Source organism: Schistocerca nitens, chromosome 2, assembly GCF_023898315.1.
Source record: "Schistocerca nitens isolate TAMUIC-IGC-003100 chromosome 2, iqSchNite1.1, whole genome shotgun sequence".
In the NCBI taxonomy this organism is placed as follows: domain Eukaryota; kingdom Metazoa; phylum Arthropoda; class Insecta; order Orthoptera; family Acrididae; genus Schistocerca; species Schistocerca nitens.
Window position 1 is genome coordinate 179,544,739 of NC_064615.1, and position 27,276 is coordinate 179,572,014.

At 38.7% G+C, this 27,276-nt stretch overlaps 1 protein-coding gene across 9 annotated transcripts in view; it reads left to right on the plus strand.

Moving 5' to 3' along the window:
* LOC126235854 (cryptochrome-1-like) overlaps positions 1-27,276 on the plus strand; it is a 460,492-nt gene that overhangs the window by 117,964 nt on the left and 315,252 nt on the right. For 8 of the 9 annotated variants that reach the window (XR_007544820.1, XR_007544823.1, XR_007544822.1 and 5 more), the window contains exons 2-7: positions 8,883-8,991; positions 12,894-13,039; positions 16,353-16,537; positions 21,258-21,487; positions 21,864-22,031; positions 25,693-25,833. Coding sequence is in view for 5 of the 9 variants with exons in the window: in XM_049944722.1 (XP_049800679.1) it covers positions 8,883-8,991; positions 12,894-13,039; positions 16,353-16,537; positions 21,258-21,487; positions 21,864-22,031; positions 25,693-25,833 (979 nt within the window). In the remaining 4 variants the exon portion in view is untranslated. The remainder of the gene's footprint in view (positions 1-8,882; positions 8,992-12,893; positions 13,040-16,352; positions 16,538-21,257; positions 21,488-21,863; positions 22,032-25,692; positions 25,834-27,276) is intronic. The other variant, XM_049944723.1, reaches the window with a different exon arrangement.

Genomic DNA, 27,276 nt, shown 5'->3' on the forward strand with positions numbered 1-27,276 from the left:
ATAATCTCATACATGTATAAGGATGGAAGCGTTAATATTTTAAGTTTTCTAAATAATGGTCGACATGGTTCTTTGTGATTTGCAGTACACATTTTTCGAATGATTTTTTTTTCTGTATTTTTAGTATCCGCACTATGTTTGTCGAGTTACCCCAAAAACAATATCATCCCTAATAATGGATACGAAGTAGCTTGTTATGCTACTTTTCGTGTGTCCATGTCAGTTGCAGTTGATAATATGTGCACTGCAAATGCAAAGCTGCTCAGTTTGTTTGCCAGGTATTCAATGTGAGCCTGCCAGCTCAAATTTTTATCTACACTTAAACCTAAGAATTTGATTGAGCCAACTTCTTCTATTCCTTGGTTGTTGTTTACAATCTTAATCTGCTCACATTTTGACTGTTTGGTTTTGAACTGCATCGCGTGAGTCGTAGATATATTTAGATTCAACCCATTTAGCTGAAACGTGAGTCTGTTATACAAGCGTTGTCTGTTTGTCCTAGATCTGACTATCCTACTTTGCACACGCTGTACAAAATATTTGCTTGTCTACCTGCATCTATTGCTACAGTATAAAAAAGTTTTTCTACGTTGCAGCGTACAAAGATATGGCTGAGGTCGACAATGGAGGAGGATCGACTTAATGGCTTCTCTCTTTTTGAATACTCACCCTGACATTGGTTGTCCTATTGACGATGTAATTAAGCAATTTACCGGGAAGAATAGGAGCATAAAATTCATCATTTAAGTAGGAGAACCACAATTGTAACTTTTTTATACCATGAGATGGCATTGTCTTCTGTATGTGTATAATCAGTTTAAATAAAACTTTCTCAGACTTTGCATGTGACTTGATTATTTTTTATTACGGTAAAAGTAAAGGTAGCTCAAGATATCTTTAGCGCCCTCCTCCGTGAGGGTTTTCTGTATCCGCCACTGGTTGAAACACAAGAGTGCCCATTAACAGTTACAGATAGTCAACACGGGTCTTGGCAAGGTCAGCAGGGCTTTTTTACTCGTGAAACTGCTTTTTCAAGACATGGTGGTTCAAATGGCTCTGAACACTATGGGACTTAACTTCTGAAGTCATCAGTCCCCTAGAACTTAGAACTACTTAAACCTAACTAACCTAAGGACATCACACACATCCATGCCCGAGGCAGGATTCGAACCAGCGACCGTAGCGGTCACGCGGTTCCAGACTGTAGCGCCTAGAACCGCTCGGCCACCTCGGCCGGGCAACACATGATCCGGACGTTGAAATTAACTGGTGTTTTGCGAACTACTCCTGGGATGGTTTACGGCCTACTGCGCCACAAATTGTTGAAGACATTATTGATTCCATGGCTGAGAATGGTGGAAGCAATGTGTGATCTTCAAGCAGTGAACGAGCTGTGCCACGGCATCTGAACATTCCATGATCCGCCGTTGTTTCGGACAGCGTAGACCAATCTTTCGGTACCACTATCTGATCCCTCCAACCGTGTTCCAGTCGCGAATAGTGTATGGGAAGAATAATTGTCGGTAAGCCTCTGTATTGGCTCTTAATTTCTCGAATTTTCTCCTCGTGCTCAGTACGTGCGACGTATGTGGGAGGGGGAAGTAACATGTTGTCCGACTCCTCCTGAAAAGTGCTGTCGCGAAATTTCAATAGTAAATCTTTCCGTGATGCACAACGCCTTTCTTGTAACGAAAAAAATGGTTCAAATGGCTCTGAGCACTATGGGACTCAACTGCTGTGGTCATCAGTCCCCTAGAACTTAGAACTACTTAAACCTAACTAACCTAAGGACATCACATACATCCATGCCCGAGGCAGGATTCGAACCTGCGACCGTAGCAGTCGCACGGTTCCGGACTGCGCGCCTAGAACCGCGAGACCACCGCGGCCGGCTTTCTTGTAACGTCTGCCAGTGTTGAGCATTTCCGAAACGCTGTCTCGCCAGCTAAACGATCCCGTGACTATAAGGGGCCGCTCTTCGTTCTCTATCTCCTCTATCAGACATACCTGATAGGGATCCCAAATAGATGAACACTACTCAAGATTCGGGCGAACAAGCGGCTTATAATCCACTTCTTTCGTGGATGAGTTACATTTCATTGTCCTACGACCATGGGGCCCTCTCAAATAGCGAAAGTTTAGTTACAACCGCCCTGTATACTGTACATTTCATATCGGGGTACATTGTACGCATTTGACCGATTGTCTGGTCTGTGCCATTCACGTGCTGCTTCGCATCACCGTCCTAGATTTTCAGTTTTGTCTAACTGACGGTTCATATTCTTCTCGTAATGTACGGGATGACTCAGCTAAGACAGGCCAACACAAACATATCCACAAGGACTAGTTACAGTGTGGGCACAAACAGTCTGAAAAGCTTGTAAGGGTGCTTCAGGGTAGCTTGTGCTCAGAAATAGTTATGAAGAAAAAAAATCTATACTTTGTGCCCTTTCCGAGTAAATTAACACTGAAGTTAGCCAATCAGACCGTTGCGCGCCGAAATTCATGCGGCCCGCCAGAGTCGGTCGCCCAACATGTTCTTCGTTTGGTTTCCTAAAACCGAACAAGAACGCGATACGAAAATCGGACGTGGAACGGTAGTAATGATCAATCCCGAACCAAAGGCTGAGCAGTCCCGTGCGCTATCGCCAAAGCTGTGCGAACAACTGACACTAACGGTATCTGGCGGACCACTTGAATTCACGCGCAACGGCTGGATTGGCCAACTTCAATACTAATTAACTCGGAAACAGCTCAACGTATCAAACATTTTTCTTAATAATCATTTGATCACTAACCTATGCTGCAAAGGCCTTACAAGATTTTCAGACTGTTTCTTCACACCCTGTACATAGAAATGCGGCTTTAGCAGTGTGGCGAACTGTCTGATGTATACGAGTAATTCTTAATATTTATAGCTGCTGGATTGTGTCAGCGATTCTTTTTTATTTCGTGTAATAATTTTATGGTAATTCTGTCAGAGACGACAAAAGACAAGAAAGAGCAGCTTAAGAAGAACCACCCGTGCTCCATGAGATCGAGCATTATCGTCCATCAATACGAAGTTTGGGCCCACAGCACCTCGCAACAATCGCAGATGAGCTCCCAAGATCTCGTCTAATACCTGATAGCAGCTAAACCTTGCCGTTTCACCCGTACAGTTTCATGAAGAGGGGTCCGAGTGGTCAACATAATACCTGCCCACACCATTAGGGATCCTCCTCAACATCGGTCTCTTTCCACAATGTTTGGGTCCTAAAATCGAGGTCTACGTGCCCTCCAGATGCGAATTCAAGAATCACTCTCCAGAGTAAACCGGGACTCTTCTGTGAAAACAATATTGGCTCACTCTTCGACCGTCCTAGTGGCATGTTGTGTAAACAACATTGGGCCACTCGTCGACCGTCCAGGTGGCATGTTGATGACTCCACTCTAGACGTTCGTTTCTGTGAAGAAGTGTCAGCGGTAGATATACAGCAGGTCTCCAACAATAAAGGCCACTCTGCCAAAGCCTTCTGCACGCCGTTTGTCTCGATACAACACGTTCAGTAGATGCTGCGAGCTCACACGCCAGTTGCCTTGCAGTACTCAGGCGGTACTGTCGTGCCCTTAGAGCCAAATAACGCTCCTCTCTTCAGAAATCATACGTGATAGATGCTGCCCTAGTCTTCGATGTACAGTTTCGGTCTCTATAAACTGTCGCCACGTCCGGAAAACAGTTTGCGACTGTCCTGCTTCCTTTCTTTCTATGGCTCTCCTCTACAGAGAGTCTGGTAGGTATCTTCTCTGTCTCATAATGCGCCGTCTGTGACAGTGTACACAGCGATTGTAGATGTGGAGTTACTACCTCGTTTCGTAAGTGCCCTGACGTCATCGTTGGCATGGTTGCCAGTTGACCGGAATGCCATCTTCCGTGCATAACACGATCGTACGGACATCTGGTTGACATTTGGTATGATTTATGTCGTGAATTAGACACAGGACGGGGAAATAGCGCGGTTTGTTGCTTTAATTTTAGACACCAATGTATTTCAGTCCTTCTTATCAGAGAATCACGCACTCTTTCAAATACATTTGTATTTCGTCACAAGCGTTGGTCACACGTTCCTGTAAAGTCCGCACATTGTTGATGCGTTGGGCATTCGCCGAGCCTTTTTAATGTCCCCATAGCCAGAAATTCAACTACTCCAGGTCTGGTGAAGGGGATGGCCATGGTACCGGACCTCCTGGACCATGAAACGTTGCAGTGAGGTACTGTCTCTTTGTCGAGTCCCGAGCGTGGATTTTGCCAGGGACTGAGCGACAGGTGTTCCTGTCGAAGGAAATTCAGTCTGTTGACCTGAGTGAGAGGGAGATTTGATTGCCAGGCGTGAATTCCCTGAGGTGGATATAGATGATTTGAGGAGAATAACCATTCAGAATGTGCAATTAACCTTCAAGTTTATTCTGAATCTCAATTTGCAGAGTGACTTTCCTAATTGAGGTGCCTCCACGTTAAAGTCAATTCCTTACGCAGAGACAGTGATTGCTCAATGCTATTCCGTCTGCTAACTGAAATCCTCGTGTAAATCTAAGATCAAAAGAGCCTTGAAGCTATCTAACTCCAGGCTGTAACTCAAACTGCTACCGTTTACTATCTCACTTCTACCGACTTCTTTCTACGTGTTTCTGCGATCCTAGGCCCTAGTTCCTAACATTTTGCTCGCCTTCACCTTCGATCCCACCAGTCCCTGACATGACGTGGCGTCGCAGGCTTCACACCGCCTCATTGGCTATCTTGGTTCGTTATTCTCCAGAAATCGTTCAGAGAGTGAGAGGAGAGGGTAGAAAGCCCTTCCCTACATGGACACGGAATTCGTCCTAAGCCTTCCATTGGCTTGTCATGACGTAGCGTAGACTTCAACAAAAGCCCCTCTCTTTCTTTTTTCCCTCTGCTTCATTTATTACCCTTTTATTGCCGAAGGACTTTGCTTAATTTATTATGCCACCTTATTTATCCTTTACTGTCTAAGCCCTTTGCTTCATTAATTCTATCATCTAATTTATCGTTTCCTGTCTAAGGACTTCACTTCATACATTATGTTACCACATTCATTCTTTTATCGCGTAAGGTTTTCGCCTCAAATGTCTCGTCAAATAACTTATTTCATTAGGCCTTCCATATCGCGCTCTTCTGGCCAAACACGTATGTTCTCGGGACTTCTTCTTCCACGTCAAAGTTCCGTCTGTGCTATCGATATCGTTTACAGAACTTGTCTTTTCGCTATGGACACGACAGCATGACCCTTAGAAAATAACTGGTGCGCCGTCGTAAGGTATACCACAGTCGTCTTTCTGTTAGGGTAAAGTACTCCAATAGCGCTGGCAGTTCATCGCTCTGAAATCGTGATACACAGCACAGGCTAATCTGTTTGGTAACGTGTGTGGCCCCATCCCAATGTGTATATCGTTGACAATTCCTGTCCATATGTTGCGTTGATACTGAAACGATCCTGATGCCTCATGCCCGTGATTTCCAAGGGTTTGGTTTTGCCCACACGTGCGCGTTGTAATTTACTGTGTGATCTCTTGTGAATCGTCCCTCATCTATAAATAAAATGCAGCATGTGAATTGCGCATCTTCAACGGCCAGTATCTCAATTCTCAACAGGTATTTATTTCCGAACCAAGGGCGCCCATATCCGTGGCCAACGACCCCCGCCCCCCCCCCCCCCCCCCCCCACACACACACCTTTGCGGCCTAGCTCTCATCGAAAGGGAAAAAAACCTAGTTTATCCAGATGTTTTTATTTCGAGAAAAGGATTTTAAAAAGTCGTTAATACGCAGGTTTTTTGCGTGGTCGGAAATGGAACTTTTTATGGCTACTTACAGGTTCCCATTCATTCGTCTTCCAAAATATTAAAAATACCCCATACCCCCAAGTATAGGCTACTCTTAAAAAAACTAGCGTATGAGCGCCCTTGTTCCAGACATATCATTATAGGAAATTTTCTTCTAGTTTGACCAGTAATTTGTAAGTGACTCTTCGTTTTAAAACACTCACTATAAGCCTTGTACAAGGACTGGCGAAACACTAATGTTTGAGCGGACGTGTTACATATATAAGTGGGACTGAAGAAGGGTAACAAGTCTAATGACGTTAAGCAGCCAATCACATAGTATCACTTTTAGGCAGAGCAAATGATGCGTTTCATCCCCTTGGAAACTACGGTTTGATTGTTTTGTCCGTTTCTATTTAGAACCTGGAGCAGATCCCCGATTGTTAACTATTTAGGTATTCAGAGCTGCAGAAAAGTATTTTGTTCGTCATTCACCGCTCGTTTCCGTTACAGAGTATTCATCGTCGCGTATAGTGACAGTAATCACAGTTGTTGTTGTTGTTGTGGTCTTCAGTCCTGAGACTGGTTTGACGTAGCTCTCCATGCTACTCTATCCTGTGCAAGCTTCTTCATCTCCCAGTACTTACTGCAACCTACATCCTTCTGAATCTGCTTATTCATCTCTTGGTCTCCCTCTGCGATTTTTACCCTCCACACTGCCCTCCAATGCTAAATTGTGATCCCTTGATGCCTCAGGACATGTCCTACCGCCGGCCGGAGTGGCCAGCCGGTTCTAGGCGCTACAGTCTGGAGCCGAGCGACCGCTACAGTCGCAGGTTCGAATCCTGCCTCGGGCATGGATGTGTGTGATGTCCTAAGGTTAGTTAGGTTTAATTAGTTCTAAGTTCTAGGCGACTGATGACCTCAGAAGTTAAGTCGCATAGTGCTCAGAGCCATTCGAACCATTTTGAACCATGTCCTACCAACCGGTCCCTTCTTCTTGTCAAGTTGTGCCACAAACTCCTCTTCTCCCCAGTTCTATTCAATACCTCCTCATTAGTTATGTGATCTACCCATCTAATCTTCAGCATTCTTCTGTAGCACATTTCGAAAGCTTCTATTCTCTTCTTGTCCAAACTATTTATCGTCCATGTTTCACTTCCATACATGGCTACACTCCATACAAATACTTTCAGAAACGACTTCCTGACACTTAAATCTATACTCGATGTTAACAAATTTCTCTTCTTCAGAAACGCTTTCCTTGCCATTGCCAGTCTACATTTTACACCTTCTCTACTTCGACCATCATCAGTTATTTTGCTCCCCAAATAGCAAAACTCCTTTACTGCTTTAAGTGTCTCATTTCCTAATCTAGTTCCCTCAGCATCACCCGACTCAATTCGACTACATTCCATTATTGATGTTCATCTTATATCCTCCTTTCAAGACACTGTCCATTCCGTTCAACTGCTCTTCCAAGTCCTTTGTTGTTTCTGACAGAATTACAATGTCATCGGCGAACCTCAAAGTTTTTATTTCTTCTCCATAGATTTTAATACCTACTCCGAATTTTTCTTTTGTTCCCTTTACTGCTTGCTCAATATACAGATTGAATAACATCGGGGAGAGGCTACAACCCTGTCTCACTCCCTTCCCAACCACTGCTTCCCTTTCATGCCCCTCGACTCTTATAACTGCCATCTGGTTTCTGTACAAATTGTAAATAGCCTTTCGCTCCCTGTATTTTACCCCTGCCACCTTTGGAATTCCAGTCAACATTGTCAAAAACTTTCTCTAAGTCTACAAATGCTAGAAACGTAGGTTTGCCATTCCTTAATCTTTCTTCTAAGATAAGTCGTAAGGTCAGTATTGCCTCACGTGTTGCAATATTTCTACGGAATCCAAACTGATCTTCCCCGCCCCGCGGTCGGCTTCTACCAGTTTTCCATTCGTCTGTAAAGAATTCGTGTTAGTATTTTGTAGCTGGGAATTATAAAACTGATAGTTCGGTAACACCTGCTTTCTTGGTACGTTAATATAAGACAGTTTACAACATTTAGATGACAGATGAGTAAAGCACACTCGCGTGAGTGAGATACCTGATCTCATTTAGAAAAAGCATAAACAATTATACTTAACAGAAATTCACACTTAATATCTAGAAAGACGGCAATTGCTTCTCACTTTTCCGTGCACAAGCACAAATGACCAGTATTAAAATCATTTGTGCCGTATGTCAGTCGTTATTCCTGCTGTTTCTGTTGTAAGTTGTGCATGAAGAGCATTTTTGTAATCGAATTTGAATATGGTGATACTTTCCACGGTGACATGAAACTGGTCGAGACTACCCGCACAAAAAATGGTTCCAATCGCTCTGAGCACTATGGGACTTAACATCTATGGTCATCAGTCCCCTAGAACTTTGAAATACTTAAACCAACCAGCCATCACGAGGCAGAGAAAATCCCTGACCCTGCCGGGAATCGAACTCGGGAACCCGGGCGTGGGAAGCGAGAACGCTACCGCACGACCACGAGATGCGGGCTACTGCCCGCACACAAATAGTTCATAAGACTGCGTGAGCTTACTGTTGCGCATCCAAACACAATCTCTCAGAAAAGTTCGGCAAATGTGGGTTTCATTCGTACACACCTGACTATTCTCTGTTTTACAGTACAAATTATGTTAACAATATAAGCATGTAGAATGATTGTTGCATACCGCGGAGTTTCTCCAGTGAGCCCTCCTTCCGGTAATTGCTCGCTTCGTGAAGTTGTTAATAAAAACAGTAAGTGAATCTTCTGTGCAAATATAAATAAATAAATACGTAAATACAGGACAAATACACATAATATTAATTGCTTGGTCTTACACTTAGTGCAAAATGTAAACAAATAGAGTTCTATTAATGTCCTAGATGACAATTCTGGTGGGATGTTGGTGATATGTGCAGTACACTATGCTTGGTCCACAGATATTCCTACATTTTAGAATATATTTCCCGCTAATTATTTTAGTTTTTCAGATTGCTGTACTAGGCTTTTCATTTTATTTTTCAGGTTTCTTCTCCAGTGTCTCGAAGACCTCGATTCTAGCTTGCGGAAGCTCAATTCTCGGCTGTTCGTCATTAGAGGGCAGCCAGCTGATGCCCTTCCAAAATTGTTTAAGGCAAGTTATTTCCATGCTGTTACTTAAAGCTTAAAAGTGCCAGGTATATTGTTTCATTCTTGTGGCAAAAATTCAAATTTTTTGCTGCTTGGAATGAAGGAGAGAAAATTAAAGGATAACGTAGGATAGGGTATGGTAATAGACACTACTGTGACAAATATTTATTCACTGATACAATTGCTAAGCAATCTCACTGTGATACATCCTTCAACCATTCATTAGTCATCTGTGGAATATAATATGTTGCAACGATATATTCAACTGTGTGACAAAACAATAAAAGTCTGATATTGCTTAGTGATGTCACATACATAGGTCTACAAAAATCACTGATTTAATTTACTTGAGTTTCATCAATATAAGCAGTATAATACATACAAAAAGTCAAAAAAATGTAAATAAATCTTAGTTTACAACTGTCATTACAAGTTTATTGCAGTACTCTAGCTTTATCATTATCTAAATGTTCTGTGACTGACTAATAACAATTTTTCATAAGGATGGCATGTAATTTTCTTTTCAGCATATCTTATTTTGTACTATTAAAGGTTTGCACTTTTAATCTATTATGAATTTACAGAGCCATTTACTGAGGGGTTGAGGTTTGGGAATAGAGATATAATCTATCTAATCAAATTTGGAACTGATATGTGCAATGACAAACAAACTTTTGTTGAAATATGCAATTTATACCTGAACAGTGGTTGCATTTCCTCAAGATATAGTTGACATCCTGTAGGATGACTGCTGGCTTGTTTCTTCAATCTGTTTCTGTTAAAACCGCTTAACATTTCAGTATGAGCAGAAACCATGAGCTACAGGAGTTGAGCATAGAGCAGGGTGGGAGACAGGTAGTGTTTTCTGTTTGTGGGCTGGTTCCAGAGTTCTTGGTTACGCAGCACTAGCATGGAGGAGCAGCTCATGCTAGATAATTCCCCTGCCCCCTCCCTCCATACACTCATAAAATGAACCTTTCATGGAGGCAGCTTCATCCTAGAAAAGTAGGATTGTGGGGGGGGGGGGGGGGGGAATTGGGTTGTAGGACATCAGATATCAACTAGATATGGTATACTACAGAAACTCACAATCAGAAAAAGAAAAAATGGCCTTTCAGAGGAAGACCTCTGGCTTCTGTAGGTGGAGGGGTTACAGCTGATTATTCCCCTCCCACCTGCTGCTGTGTATGCCCAATCTAACTGAATACATAACAACCTGAGACAAAAGCAAGTGCAAATGTGAGTATAAACAATTACAGTTACTTGATATAGTGTGAAAGGTGGAGCTGTCTGTATTTGCTCACAAGCTCATCAAAGTCTGGTTGCATTTCTAATGCAATTTAGATAACTATGACTAACTGATTGTCAACCATCATATGCAAATGCAGGTTACATTTCCTTTGGTTCATGACCAAAATGCCTTATGGTATTCCTTAATTTTCTCTTTCCACTTTTTCACAGTTACAAACTTTTCATATATTTTGTTTGTGATATTTTTATTTTATTTATTTTATATAAATTATATAGTTAGGTACTGTGTCACCACCTACTTGGATCTTGGAATACCATACAAAAACATATTATGTTTGTCTACTGGGAATATGGTTCTGAGAATTTAAAATTCATTTGCTTTTATAGCAATCAGAAGACACAGTATAGCTTTTCAAATACCTTTGTGGTTTTTACAGCTCTTCTTTTATAGTAATATAAAATATGCTGCTGGTTTCGTATGCTTTCTTGTAATGACAGATATCTGATAATGAAGGATCTATGAACAAAATGCACTTTATTGTTTACAATGACAAACTTCTCTGCCTTTAAAAAGAGGGAGACAAACACACAGAGTGATGTGAACCTTTGTCCTATTTTGTCATAGGTGGTATTTATTCTTTTCATAATTATTTTATATTTAGATATCAATATGATTTGTTACTACACTGGGGGTAGAAAACAAAGAAATATTGCCGTTTATTCACAATAACATAGGCCTAGTGCAACATCACTACCATTCCTTTGGCAAAATTCTGTAAGTTTAGTTTGTGCAGTTTTTACAGACCGGCCTTGGATTCAGGAGGATGGAGTTACTAATCCCCATCCAGATGACCTGGTTTAGGTTTTCCTGATATCCCTAAATTACTTTAAGCAAATGCTGGAATATTTTATGCTATAAGACCATGGATGTCTACAAGTCGCATTCTTGTCAAGCAAGACCTGTAAGTATGTAAATGCATGTATATCTGAATTATGTTTTTTGTTTGTCAACCATAATGTTGTGAAATCTCCAGAATCATTGTAAAAGTGATTGACTGTGAACAAATGTAAATGCATGTATATTTGAATTATGTCATTTTTTCTTCAACCATAACACCATGAAATGTCCAACAGACTTGCAAAAGTGGCTGATTGATGAACAAAACTACCAGTACTACTACTACCACCAACACTGTAGTATAAGAGATTCTCATCATCATTTGCCACAACTGAAACTGTGGAGCAGAGTTAATAGAACTGGGAAAAAGAGTGAGAGTGACAGGGGAGGGGGGATTATATATATATATATATATATATATATATATATATATATATATATATATATATATATATATATATATATAACAGAGGGAAACATTCCACGTGGAAAAAATATATCTAAAAAGAAAGATGATGAGACTTACCAAACAAAAGCGCTGGCAGGTCGATAGACACACAAACAAACACAAATATACACACAAAATTCAAGCTTTCGCAACAAACTGTTGCCTCATCAGGAAAGAGGGAAGGAGAGGGAAAGACGAAAGGATGTGGGTTTTAAGGGAGAATTTTATGTGTATGTTTGTGTGTCTATCGACGTGCCAGTGCTTTCGTTTGGTAAGTCACATCATCTTTGTTTTTAGATATATTTTTCCCACGTGGAATGTTTCCCTATATATATATATATATATATATATTACTTTTTTCAAGGTGCAAAATAATTTAACTAGACATGAAGAGGGCGGGGGGGGGGGGAGGTGGGGGTGATCAGCAAGAATGAGTATTGTTGGGAGAGAAATTACAGGAAGTAACAGATCAAAATACAAAAGAAGTTTGAGTTAACACTAACTCCTTTCAAATAATTTGAGCATGCTTTCCCCACTGTGTGTACTTCGTTTTAATAGCTGTCTCCTACTTGACTATTACTCCAGTAGCTCAAGAGCCAAAGTGTTCTGTCTTTTTTTGTACATACCTGTTCTACAGGAGCAATAGTTTTGTTTATTTGTGAGCTGAATAATGTGCATTTTTGATGACTTGTGGTATTGTTAATTATAAGGAGCACTATAAGACTAAAAAAAGCCATCAATAGACATCTGTAATTTACCCAGTAACACAAAAGTCAACACAAACAAATTAATGTCTTTCCTGTGTTTTATATCAGACACTTGAACTAACTACTCATATTTAAGAGAATTGTGTGTGTGTGTGTGTGTGTGTGTGTGAGAGAGAGAGAGAGAGAGAGAGAGGGAGAGAGAGAGGGGTGAGCAGGAGTGAATGAGTTTGGGGAATGGTTGTTGCATCATTCACAAGTACAGTAATTTACTTTCACTCTGTTTTCAGATGGAATGTAATTGTCAGTAAAAGATTTCTGTTATGCTATATAACTGAATCTGAAATAACAGAGAAGGGCAGATAAGTTTTGTATTTAAGAGTAAGTTAACCATTGTGTGTATAAAGTCACTGGAACTCAAAAGTAAAGTCTGTAGAAACAAAGATTTACCTCACAATTAGAATTAGTGATGATTACAATATATAGTGAGTGACCTGGTGTTTTAATGTGATTTATTAGTGGTCAGTATTCCACAAAAATTTAATGAAGATGAAAATTTTTCTTGATGTGAAGGATGAATAAAACAGAGATGCTGATCTTTTTAGCAGGAATGGGGGACAACAAACTTGACCTTTGAGGAAGATCCTGAACCATTTGGAAAGGTGCGTGATCAGAACATAATGGCAATGTGCAGAGAAATGGGAATCTCAGTAATTTCCATAGCTTCACACACACTGTACAGTCTTGATACGTGAGTAAATTTTGTGATTCATTAATTTAGTTGTCAGAGTTGTTTCAGTTATTATATTTTGTTCTTTGGTGCTACTGATTTTTCTGTCACTGTGCCTAATATTTGGGATTATTGTCGAAACTTCTAAGATAAACTGACAAAATTTCTCTTAAAATTAGATTTTTTCACAGTAATGGTCTTTTTGGTAATTGTATAAGATGATCATTTGTAGCCTTCTAAGCAAAAGTAGAAAAACTTTGATTATTCTTAACAGTAGCTAAGTGTTATTTTATGCATGTTTCTCTATTTATTTATATATTTATTGCCCTCTGAATCAATACTGTGCATGACATGCACATGGTGATGCATAAACATACATTTGATGTTGGACATTATGATAATTTGCTGGCATGAAGTAATATGCCGAAAGTTTACACAAACATGAGCTTACATACATATTTTCTGAGAAGTTATGAACACACAAATTTATGAATACACAAATTACATACTCAGTTACACATTTGTATTTTAGTGCTGTATTCCTCTCACACATATACACAACAGTACCTGGTTGGATATTCTTTCTGCACTTAATTTGCTTAGTAGCAGATGATATAGATGCAAGATTTTTGCACATACTTGCATTAATGTTTTACTCTTGACAAAATTCTTTGCTGCAATTTGTTTATGTTTCTTTCCACCCATGTGGAGCAGAAATTCACTTGCACTGTAGAAACAATGATCAAGTGGGAATGATTTTAATTTTTTATTAAATACAGTCAGGGACTTACTGTTTTTTTATTTCTGATGGCAGGCTATTGTATATTTTAATACCTTTGTTGAAGGGAGAGTTTTTAAAGGCAGAGGTGCGCATTCCTTTAACATGGAGTTTCATTTTCTGTCTAGTACCGTAGTCATGTACATTTACATTTTTATTAAATGTTGCAATATTACTTTTTACCAATTTGCATAGTTCTAGTATATACAGGCTGCCAAGGGGTAGGATGAGCAACTTTTGGAAGAGAGGTCTGCAGCTAGTGTGTACCTTAACTCATTCCAACATCCCTAACATTTGCCTTCACAACGGAGTCTACAGAATGTGATAAATATGAATTGCTCAAGTCAAGACTGTCATAGATATGCAATACTACTATGCTTTGTAATTTATTTAGACTTAAGCATTAAACATAATAAGGTACCCATGAAATAATGATGCAGTGATTTTATATTTTATTTACTAGGCTTTCAATAATTTTTCAGCTTTGCGAGTAAATAACGGAAGTCTGAGTCTGCTCATTCACTATTTCATTTCAGGCTGGTACTTCATCCATTCATTCCATTTTTGAATCCTTTGTGCCAGCTTCTTGCATTTCTTGGTAAACAGTTTACAAAGTACTTTGCTATGTATCTGTCACTGATATCCTGTGTAACGACCAATACTTTCCCCTCTGTCATTTTGGTGCCTTTTGATCATGTTACTTTGTCTATGTAGAGCTTTTTTGCTTTGCGGTTTCGATATTGAAAATTTTTCATGCCACTTATAGAAAAGAATTCTCAAGCATCCAACACAATCAGTCACTGTTACATTTCCACATTAATACATCTCATGTAAGCAGCAGGAAGATAATAGGAAATTAATAGATCTAAGCTATTACATAGAGAAGAGTGTGGAGTTTTTATGTTGATCTATGAAGCTCATGAATGTATCTGAGAAAGCCATATGCACAAAAAATGAGCATTAGGCAGAGTCATATCATTTATGGCTGAATTATATAATTGTTGGATCATAGGCAACTCCATTTGAAATGTTAATGATTAAAAAGTATTAAAACTGAAAGAAAAATGCAGTTAAAATGCATTATAAAAATGAAGAACTCTTTACAAGATACAGAGAAAGGAGAAAAGGTGTAATGTCCTGCAGTGAAGAAAGATTTGTATATCTATGAAAGCACATAACAGGAGAGCAGAGAAATGAAAAACAGATGCTGAAAGTATGACTGTCCCTTCAAAAGCCTGATCCAAGTGATCATTCCAGCAAGTGAAAACAGTTTTTTAGACAAATACTAAATTCCATTTAACACTTCCTTCCTTTCTGTTTCTGCCCAGTTTGCCTTCCATACTGGTACTGACCTTACGTGTCATCCTACTACCTTGTGCTTCTCATTGCTTTCATACAAGTTATCTATTTTCCACTGTTCTCAGTTACCTCACTGTGAACCAGCTTAAGACTACATTCTTTTCATTGTTTTGCATACTGTATTTCAATGTGCTAATGGAATTAATGACATACAAAAGTGATAGACTGATTCTTGTGTAATAAGAGTAGTTAAATATTTGCTTCAGAACTTCAGAGAAACTTACAAAATGTAGATGATAAAATGAAGTTATCTCCAGTTTGACAACATCTGCAGAAATTAACTTTCCATCTCTACCTTGGCAAAATCTGTAGAAATTATCACCACTAATATGACTGCATTAATTTACTGGTCTCTCTCAGCTTCTAACATACCTCTTTCTTCCAAGCATTCCTTATCTATAATTTGATTCACTTAAGTAATGTAAGGAGTAAAGTTAAGCAACTCACTGTGTAGTTCAGGCACTTGGTAGTCGATAGAGACATAAGCAAGACTGAAAATATTGCTAAGCTTTCGGATGACGTCCTTCTTCAGAACTAACTGGTACCAAACACACACACACACACAGACCTGTGTGGCTACATTGTTCCAGCTGTGTTCATTGTTGCAGCACTGCAATTTACATTTTGCTATCGCTTTACTCTACTGTTCTGCCACTTAGATCTTTACCCCTTGCGTCTTTCTTAAGAAAATAACAGATCTTCCTCCTCACCCAGAATGGTGCCCCTATTCTTATTACCCCCTGTCTAATCTTCTCTTGTACTCTTCTCCCCCCCCCCCCACCCTTTTCAGCTCCATTTTCACTTTACTTCTCTCTATAAATCTTCTTACAACTACAATGCTACAGGGGATATTACAGTCTGTATATCATCTTGTATATAATATTTTACATGTACCTCTATACTCCTCAAGCCAACTTACAGGGTGTGATGGAGAATACATCCACTACCACTATCATTTTCCCCCTTCCCTGTTCCATTTCTGGGAAGAACAACTTTCTACAAGCTCCACGTCAGTTCTAGTTTTTCTTATGTTCTAGCTGCCATCAGTTCTGAAGCACCATCACCTTTCTTCTGCTCCCAGGATTGCCCACTTTTGGAATCATTTCAAATTCTGGTTTATCACCTTACCAGAAACATTGTGTTAAAGTAAAATCCCTTTTTTGCACTTGTGGATTGATGTAATATATGTTTTTACAGGATCATTGAAAAAAATGGAGGGAAAGCACCTTTAACTTACCACCAGTTTCAAAATATAGTGGCTTCCATGGACTCACCACCTCCAGCTGAACCCAGTATCACACCAGCATGTGTGAAAGATAAATTTACCCCTATTTCTGATGACCATGACGAACGATTTGGTGTTCCTACCTTAGAGGAATTAGGTAACATTGTTATTAAAGTTTTAATTGTTACAGTAAATTGGCTAAGTACCTTAAATGTGTTTTTTTCTTTACTCTGCAGAATTGGCATGCAAGTTATAATGAAGGCACTGATCAATGGATATATATATATATATATATATATATATATATATATATATATATATATATATAAAATCTTTTACGTGTGTGTGTGTGTGTGTGTGTGTGTGTGTGTGCGTGCGTGCGTGTGTGTGTGTATGCACGGAAAGGGGGGCGGGGGGCGGGGCATGTGGTAGCCCCAGTATTTCTTCTTCCCATTGTCTCAACTTAGTCATCCATAAACTGATAAAAAAGAGACTTATCTTTTCGATCTCCTCGTATGTTGAATGCCAGTAAAACTTTTTTTGTTCAGACCTCTTTTACATTTCTAGTTAAGAATATTATAGAATATGTGTGTGGTGTTTTTAATGTTCAAACATGTATTTGAGGCCTTTGCATTTTTCATGTGTTAGTTTGTGCTTTGTGTTGGAATGTTTGGATGATGATGCATGAATGGTTTGCTAGATTTTCAGTCATGTAAAACTGTTACTATCCCTATTAATGAACTATTCATTATGAAAGCAAGGATTGAATATTGACAACATATGCAACAAAGAAGAGCACTGCAGGGAAATAACTTGGACATTACTGACTGGCACACAAATCAAAAACATTATTGAACCAGTACCAGAGAAGGAAAGTTGCTAATCACCATATAGCGGAGATGCTGAGTTGCGACAGGCACAACAAAAAGATTCACACAATTGTAGCTTTCAACCATAAAGGCCTTTGTCAGCTGTAGACACACATACACATACGCACACACAGACACTCATGCAAACGCAACTTTCACACACGTCTGCAGTCTCAGAGAGCTGAAACCACACTGCGAGCAGCAGCACCAGTGCATGATGGAAGTGGCGAATGGGTAGGGGTTAGGAGGAGGCTGGGGCGGGGAGGGGGAGGGATAGTATGGTGGGAGTAGCAGACAGTGAAGTGTTGCAGTTTAGATGGAGGGCAGGAGAGAATGTGTGGAGGAGGGAGGTGGTAAGTAGCGGAAAGGAGAGAAATAAAAAGAAATTAAAAGACTGGGTGTGGCGGTGAAATGACGGCTGTGTAGTTCTGGAATGGGAACAGAGAGGGGGCTGGATGGGTGAGGACAGTGACTAATGAAGGTTGAGGCCAGGAGGGTTACGGGAATGTAGGATGTATTGCAGGGAAAGTTCCCACCTGTGCAATTTAGAAAAGCTGGTGTTGGTGGGAAGGATCCATATGGCACAGGCTGTGAAGCAGTCATTGAGATGAGGGATATCATGTTCCAAACATGATATCCCTCATCTCAATGTTCCAAACAAGGACTAACTGCTGAGATTAAGATTCCAGACTAATGCCTTTAATGGACTACAGATAGTTTCAAGATGTGAAGTAAAACAATTACATTGTTGTGCAGAATCTTTCTACGACTGACCTAGTCAGGTTTATCAGGTACTGCAAGTGTGGTCTTAGGATGTAATACTGCTGTTCATTGCATGACAAGTAGCAATATTCACTGTAAACAAATTTCTGTTGCTACAAATGTTGATAACTGTTGTATGCAAATGATAAGTTATAAGCAGAAGCTTTTTAATGAAACTAATTGAGACAGAAGCAACCATTTTTTAACAATTTGTTATGTGCACAACTAATTTATGGGAGTTTAACAACAGTTAATTATTAATGCCATCTTTAAAAACAATTTGTCTTCGATAGTGTATAAGCTGGTCCATTTCACACCTATGAAGATTCTCTTTCATGAAGTGATGTATGGAACATGAAGTATGGACAAATGGATGAATGAATTAATTAATTAACCATGCTCAGTACCTCAGTTTCTACGAGAGTGCTTGGAGTTGAGCAGTAGGAAATTCTAAAGCAATTGCTCTCATTGTGTGATGAAGACAACTAAATCAGATATCAAAATATTGTGAAATCAACTGGAATCTTCAACATGGCTAGACAAGCAAATATACAGGGTAACTTTGGAATGTGTTAAGGAAAATTTAATTCCATACAGATAATGCTGAAAGGAATTGAAAAATTATATACCGCAGTTCACAAACACTAACATTTACATTTGTTGTTTTTCTGTAGCTTGAAAGCAACAAGTTGGATCAATGGAAAACTAAATATTTTGTTTCTAAAATGAGCATAATATAAAGAGTTCGTGAAGCTCATTCATGTAAATGAACCACATTGGTTGCATGATACAAGAAAACTTTCAGTAGTGATCCAAGTGGAAGAGTGTCACTACTGTGGAAACTTTTATTACTGCATGACACAGCCAGAAGAACTACTTTCTGAGTGCCATGAATGAATGTGGCATACTTTTCCTTATGTGTATTTGTTACATATTGTCAACTCATCCAAGAAGTGTCCTACACAGCTGCTTGTTACAGTAACATCACCCTGGTGCCTGATGTGACCACAGGCAGTTTCTGAAGGTTGTTCCTATAAACAAAAAACTTTGCAAATTAAGTGCACTTCTACAAGTGACACTCCTGTACGCATCAAAAAGTCACCCTGGAAAGGAATATCAACAATATTATGAAATGGATAGATTGCTACTCACCCTAAAGATGACATGTTAAGTTGCAGATAGTCACAACAAAAAGACTGTTAGACACTGAGCTTTCGGCCAAAGCCTTCTCCGGAAAGCAAACCACAAGTAAGCACATCGCATGCCTGCATAACCACTACTTCTGGCCACTCGGGGCGGATCTGTCTGAAGCGGCCAGAGACATCAGTCATATCTGCATGAGGTGTGCTTGTTTGTGTGAATGTGTATGTGTTTCCCTTTCTGAAGAAGGCTTTGGCTGAAAGCTCAATGTGTAACAGTCCTTTTGGTGTACCTGTCTGCAGCTCAGTGTGTCATCATTATGGTGAGTAGCAGTCGATCCTTTACACAATATTGTTAAGAAGTCACCCCGTATATTTTCTAGAGTAAGCATTGTCAAAAGAATTTAAGATGTTGTAGACCTGTTTCTGAGGATTTTGTAGTAGCTTCGGGCTATTGCATGGGACTCTATGACAGTGAATCATGGCAGTGAATACGGAGACGCACTTACCTTGAGGAATGGTACCTACAAGTACGGATGGAGATGTGCAAGTAAGTAGTTCTGGGTCATGAGACCCCAAATGGTGGAAGTGTCACTGTTTCCTTGCCCGTGACTCCATTCTGCTTCTCTCTTTATAGTGTCAAGACAAAGTGAACAGCTCCCTTGCCTGGCCTCTAGATTTGAGGAGTGAGCTGGTAGGAGTAGAAGACCATTACTCTGTTAAAAGGGGTGGCACGCCCCCCCTCCCCTTTCCTCCTTTTTATACCTGGGATAATCCTTCCTTCCTGAGGGATGGATTAGGATGGAATAACAATGACTATACTTGTTCAGTACTATGGTTTACCCTTTACAAGTGATGAGTGTGCAGCAATCTTGACTCAACTGTGGGTAAGTGTGGCCAACTGGGAATTTAGTTCCACAGATTTTTCAGCAACATAGTGCCACATGGGAGTTTTATCACTGCTGACTGACAGTTAAAGGTGTTCTTTATTTGAGGGTCATTCCCCATTTGTGGTTATATTTTTTCAAAATGTTTTCTAGATTTGGTGTACAGAGCAGTTTGTGGATAACCCTATGTTTTCCATCGCCAGTTTATAGTAGCCTTGGTACATCTTGGGACTGCTGGGAAACCATGGAAAAAGAGGGAGAGGACAGTATTTCAACATGGAATTTCTTGCTTATTGATTTGATGTATTACTCTTTTTTTGTTTTATTTATTCTTATTCACTTCTTTGTTGGGAGGTTGGTAGAGGAAACATGAATGATTCCATTAGAAGTTAGTATTCATGAAATATAATGGACATTAATTAGTCACTTTGAGCATTAAATTTATTGTGCATTGTGGGAAAATTATTCCATGCAGATATCACACATCATTTTTAGAAAACTTACGAAATCTGCTATGATACAAAGTGGTGTTACAGTACTCATTTAAATGCAAGAACTGTTTTTGTTTCCCAGTTGGAAACTTGAAGGTACAATGTAAATTTTATATTTATTATAGTAATTTAGTGGAGATGTTGAGTTACAGGCAGGCACAACAAAAACAAGTGAACTTTTGGCCAAAAAGGCCTTCTTGTAAAGAAGGCAACATGCATGTGTGTGTGTGTGTGTGTGTGTGTGTGTTTTGTCTATTTTAGAAGAATTACTTTTGGACAAAAGATCACATGTTTGGCAGTCTTTTTGTTGCACCTGTCTGTGACTCAACACCTCACCAAGCAGGGCAGCGCAGTGGCTAGCACATTGGACTTGAATTTGGGAGGACAGTAGTTCAAACCTGCATCCAGCCATCCTGATTTAGGTTTTCCATGATTTCCCTAAACCACTTAAGGCAATTTCCAGGATGGTTCCTTCAAAAGGGCACAGCTGCTTTCCTTCTCGATCCTTCCCTAATCTGAGCTTGTGCTCCATCTCTTATGGCCTCATTGTCAATGGCGCATTAAACACTAATCTCCTTCTCCTCTTTCCTTTCTCCTCAACATCTCCACTATATGGTGAGCAACAATCTGTACTTTTCATAATATCATCAGTAATCCATCCTGGATTTTATATTGTTTGTCATAATAATGTATTTTACACTATTAATTATTTCTTTTTTTCTATATTAGGTTTTGATACTGATGGCTTGATGCCTCCTGTGTGGCAGGGAGGAGAATCTGAGGCACTTGCGAGGCTGGAAAGGCACCTCGAAAGAAAGGCATGGGTGGCATCCTTTGGAAGACCAAGAATGACATCACAGTCATTGCTTGCCAGTCAGACAGGTCTCAGTCCGTATTTAAGATTTGGATGTTTGTCTACGAGGCTTTTCTATTACCAGCTTACTGATCTTTACAAAAAGGTAAGCACATAGTGGTAGTTACAATTTCTACAGTTATTATTTGTTGTTTCTTAGACATTGGTTATAGCTTCTGAGTAGGGCTTTTTTATTCTAATTGCTTAATCAGGGCTCAATTGACAGTGTTTGTGACATATTATATATGATTTGAACTGAGAAATTGTTTTAACCATTAGCTAACTGACACATTAGCTGATAATTAAATGTGAACTCAGGTACAATATTAACATTTTTCCAGTTTAATGGTGTTTCAGAGTCAAATGCAAAATAGTTTTTATAACAATTGTGCAAAAAATTGGATAGTTGTTTCAGTGTGCATTCTTTCATAACTTTTTAAATATTTTCTCACAGATGTTATTATTTATTCAATGTGTTCCAGATAAAAAAGGCATGCCCGCCTCTTTCTTTACATGGACAGCTGTTATGGCGGGAATTTTTTTACTGTGCAGCAACAAAAAATCCATATTTTGATAAAATGTATGGAAACCCAATATGTGTACAAATTCCATGGGACAGGAATCCAGAAGCACTTGCCAAGTGGGCCACAGTAAGCATTGTTTTACTATTTATTTGCCTTTCTGTACATTTGTAAATCTACATTGGACTTTCTTTCCAAATGTGTGGTACCACACCTTCTTTAGATTAATATGTTATCATATTTATCATCTGCAAATTTGAGCCCATTTGTGAATGACTTTGTACCCTGAAAGTACCTACAATATGCTGTGCTTATAGATCTTATGAGGGGTCTTAGTAGGGAGTAAAATCATAAATTTCCTGTGGCTTATAGGTGAAAAAGCATGGCTAAGCAGAATGCAGAATATGTTGAGTGAGATCAAGATTACAAGAAGCCTGGCTAAATGATTAAAAGTACTAATTATCTCATGGACAATTAGATAGGTTACCATGTTTTTTCTGCACTGGCAAACTTCACGAATGACTAAACCTATGGGTAACCTCACAAGAGTATGGTCAGACGTGTCATGCCAACCTATTCGATTTCTTTCCCACTGTTAACTACCTTGCAAAATTGCTCTCTACAAAATTTCAGCTGCCAACATGAACTGTAAGTTATCAATAGTAATTATGAAGTAAGACACTTTTTGCATTGTTTCCACACTTGAAAGTGCTTGGTGTACAACCCTGAATTTTCTCACTGCACAATGCAGCATTCTTTTGCATCTGCTTTCTTTGGTTTTTGAGCCAAGTGCTGAAACTCTATCTAAAGGTGATCAAAACATAATTTAATATTTACAAAGAAATAAAACTTACCTTTTATCAATAAAATGTTTTTTCTTCCAAATTGGTAATGAGCATACACAACTTCAGAGCACTTCCTATATTGCTGCTGAATGGGTTGCTGGAAATGAACAGTTCACTTGTTGTTCAACAAACAATATTTGATATGCTTTGGGCGTAGACCATCTTTAAAATGCCAGCTAAGTAAAATACAAATTCATGAAAGCACAAGCCTGCGATTCAATAACCATTAAGAGTACAGATGTTACAAAAACCTTTAAAGTAAAAACACATATCATACAAAATGTCTTCATACAAAGTATGGCATCACATTTGTATGCCCTCGCCATCAGCTGCTCAACTAATGATGAGTCACTGTTACAAAGGATAACTATCAAAACATGCCAGAAGAGGGCCTGGTTGTATGATAGCAGTGGTGTTAAAAACATTCATAGAGATAACTGAGCAAATTGATACCAAAACAGTACTTGAAAATTATAAAGAAAATATGGATAGAGACCTATATGTAAAATTAAATGCAATAATTCAAATTGTACCTATAAAAATACAATTATACAAGGGATATAGGGAAAGTAGTGTTCCAAGATTTTTCACATGTACACAAATGCATATATTTCAATGAAACATATTGGAGCAGTAGCATAGGTATTACATCATATTTTCACATAATCACCATTCATGCTTTTTGCCAACTGCAGGATGAGCTTCTTATTTCCTGCTTTGTAAATATCTCCCATCAGCTCTACTTTGATTTGCACCTCCTCATTGTGGGAAAAGTATTTTCCACCCACATATTCCTTCCATTTAGGAAATAAATGATAGTTGCTAGGTGCAAGATCAGGACTGTGATTGGAGTGGTTTAAAAGATTTCAATGAAATGAAATCAGCAACTCTTAAGTTGCTTGACTGGAAGGCTGCCTAGCATTTTGATGAAGGAGGCAGACTCCCTTATCAGCATTTCACACTGTTTTTTCTGTATGGCTCTGCAGAGTTTCTTAAAGGTCTCACCATATCATGCAGAGTTGACTGTTTCACCTCTTGGGAAGAATTTGACATGCAGAACCCCTTTTCTGTCCCAGAGAATGGTAGCCATTACTTTTTGAACTGATTGCTGACTTCTGAAGTTTTTTTGTTGAAGGGGGTTGAGTGTAGCACCACTGCTTTGATTGCTGCTTGTTCTCTGAGATATGTTAGTGAACTCATGTTTCATCTCACATCACTATGGAGCTGAGAAAAGTCTCGTTGTCACTTGCAAAATGACCAAGAAACTCTCACGCGCATCCTAGACTTTGTGTTCTGCAGTAAGCATGTTCGGAACTCATCGCTCACAGAGCTCATGATATTCTAGTTGATCAATCATGATTCCATGAGAAATGGTTCAAGAAACTTCAGGATACAGTTCATGCAGGTCATCAGTGATCATGTGGTGATCAAAACAAATATGCTTTTCACATTTTGCACCAGTTCATTATTCACCATGGTTGGGCATCTACTTCTCTCTTCATCATGAATTTCTGTTCTTCCAAGAAAGTGAAATGCTGTACCCATTTGGTCACATGTTGCCATGACATAATACCCTCCCCATTCACTGACACAAAATTGTGACGAATCACCGTGGCATTCATGCACTTCGCATTCAAGTAGCATATTATAGAACACACTTAGCATTTGGTGGGAGACAGAATGAAAGCACTCATTTTTAACCATCACCACAGTGAGAATCAGAACGCTCTTGATGACCCTTATATACATTCATTTCAGTGTACTCTACCATACACAACAGTGGCACCAACTATGAAAAATTCAATTCCCTGGTAGAGCAAAGGGCCTTGTAACCTTACTTTCTGGTTATCCCTCATAAATTGTATATTTCATTTGATGGGCAGTGGGGAAGGGGATGAAAGGAGAACAGGAGGGGGAGGGCAGGAGCATCATAGTAGAATTCATAAGAGTAAGGACCAATAACATTAAAAAAAATGCATACTCATGAGCGGGTATGAGGAGAAGGGGACATATCAGGGATTGGGAGAAGCATCTTTATTAAAATTAATGTAGCCACTGCACCAATATAAACAGTGAAATATCAAGGAATTTAGGAATTTACAAGCAATACATGATTTACAAATGTCATTAAACATCATTGCACCATTGAAGCAAAATATAATATACAAACTAAAAAGTATTTATAAATTTGTTTACAAATTTTGATAGTTACTGTTTATAATGGCTACAAACAAATACTCATCATACTTGGTTGCACCTGTTCTATAGCTATCTGTATCGCAGAGGCACACAAGTCATCCCACGTCACCATTGTTGATGGTTTGTGGGGACTGCTTATATAACAATATGTATTAATATCCATTGTAAGAGAATATGCAGGAACTTCTCATGTTTCTTAACAAAACATCTCTGATCACAATCATGAATCCTGAAGCTGATGAAATACATTCACATCTCCCAGACCATAACACAAAATACAAAATATCTTCCTGTTAAAAGAAGTGTCCTATAGTGAAATACAATTTACGGCAACCTGCCTGACTACATAAAACTGGAGAAAAATGAAATCCTTTTTAAAAACAGTCATAAGTTATTTCTGCTGAACTAAAGTTTTTAATTTGTAATTGACTGCCCTGTCAGATGAAATGGAAATTCATGATGTAGAATTCTGGTAGGCCTACTTTGTATCATACTTGTGTGTGTGTGTTTGTGTGTGTGTATTCAGATCAAAGTGAAGAAATGCTTAAAGACTATGACCATCTTATTTTGTGCTCTTTCACTGTAGGCTACAGTTCAGATTGCTTATATTCTATCCAGGATGACACATTATTGGAAAAACTGCAAGCAAAAATATTTTGTCATGTGCTACAAAATAATGTTGCAAAATAAGTTAACATCACATCATTGTTACACTTTTGTGAAATAATTATTACTTAATATTTCAGGGCCAAACAGGTTATCCGTGGATTGATGCTATAATGATACAGTTGCGTGAAGAAGGTTGGATACATTATTTAGCCAGGCATGCTGTGGCGTGTTTCCTTACACGAGGAGATTTGTGGATTTCATGGGAAGAAGGCATGAAGGTATGTATTTCAAAACAGTAGTTGTTATAACTGATGTTCAGTTCTGGGAGAAAAAGAGGGCATAAAAATTGGATTTATAGAGGAAAAATTGTTTAGAATGTGAGATAAACCTCACATTTTCACTGAATTTCTTAATGAATTACTTAATAAGTCAGTGCTGTTTCATTCATGTAATATCTAATTGGTCATTAAATTCAATAAATTCTTCCCGCCAACAGATGAGAACACAGGGACAAAAAAGGCACCACTGAAAGCAGTTTCATTGGAATTACTTTGACAGGCATTGCATATTTCACCAGTAGACATCAGTTTTACCAAATCAATTGTAAAAGACATCACAAAAATCATTAGGTTACTCAAAAGGAGTCTTTCTTCTGGCTATGATAGTATTTCAGTTAAAGAATTAAAATATTGTGTTAACTTGGTTGTGCCACCCTTGAGTTTTGCTTTGAAACTAGTTGATGAATTGATGTACATTTCCTGAAACTCTGGACAGAATCGTATCTTAACAAGGGAAAATGAAGCTTCACATTAACATATGATACCATCACTGTAACCTTTGGTGCTTGGTCCACTCCTGTTCTTGACATATGTAAATGACTTATCTGGGATATCAGAGGATTCTGAAAAAAATATTTTGTTTGTTGAGGGCACATATTATTCAGTTAAAAAATAAATAAATTTACTGGTTCAAGAAATAAACATCAATAGGCATACACTAGATGAGGCTCCATATGTAAAGTTCCTAAGCCTTTTAATATATGATATCTCTCATAGCTGCGACATATGTAACATTCTTGTCTTTATTTTTCTTGTCAAGAATTCTTTATTATCAGTTAGGTGCACACAATAGCAATTTTATCTCTGTTGACATCTCATTTTCATTTGCCTTGAAATAAATGAAAAGAGGGAGAGGCAGATGTTATTTGTCTGAGATGGCACAAACAAAGGGATAAATCAAGCAATGGAAAATCCAGGATGGAATGTAACAATACCAGAGAAGGAAAGTTGTTACTCACCATATAGCGAAGATGCTGTCACAATAGGCACAATAAAAAGAGTCACACAGTTAAAGCTTTCGGCCATTAAGGCCTTCGTCAGCAGTAGACGCAAGTACACACACACACACACACACACACACACACACACACACAGATATATAGATATATATATATATATATATATATATATACACAACTTGCACACACATCTGCAGTCTCAGAGAGCTGAGACCACAAAGGGATAAGTTAGCTAAAATTCTGAGTCCTGCCTGCTGTGCATTGATCTAAAAACTGAATTGCTAGCCCAATTTGCATTTTTCCACTCATTAGTGTCTGAAACCTTATCTTCTGGGACAATTTGGTAAACTATTAAAAGTACTGTATTCATTCTATGGTAATGTACAGTAAGAATATTGTGAAAATTTGATAACCAAACATCTTC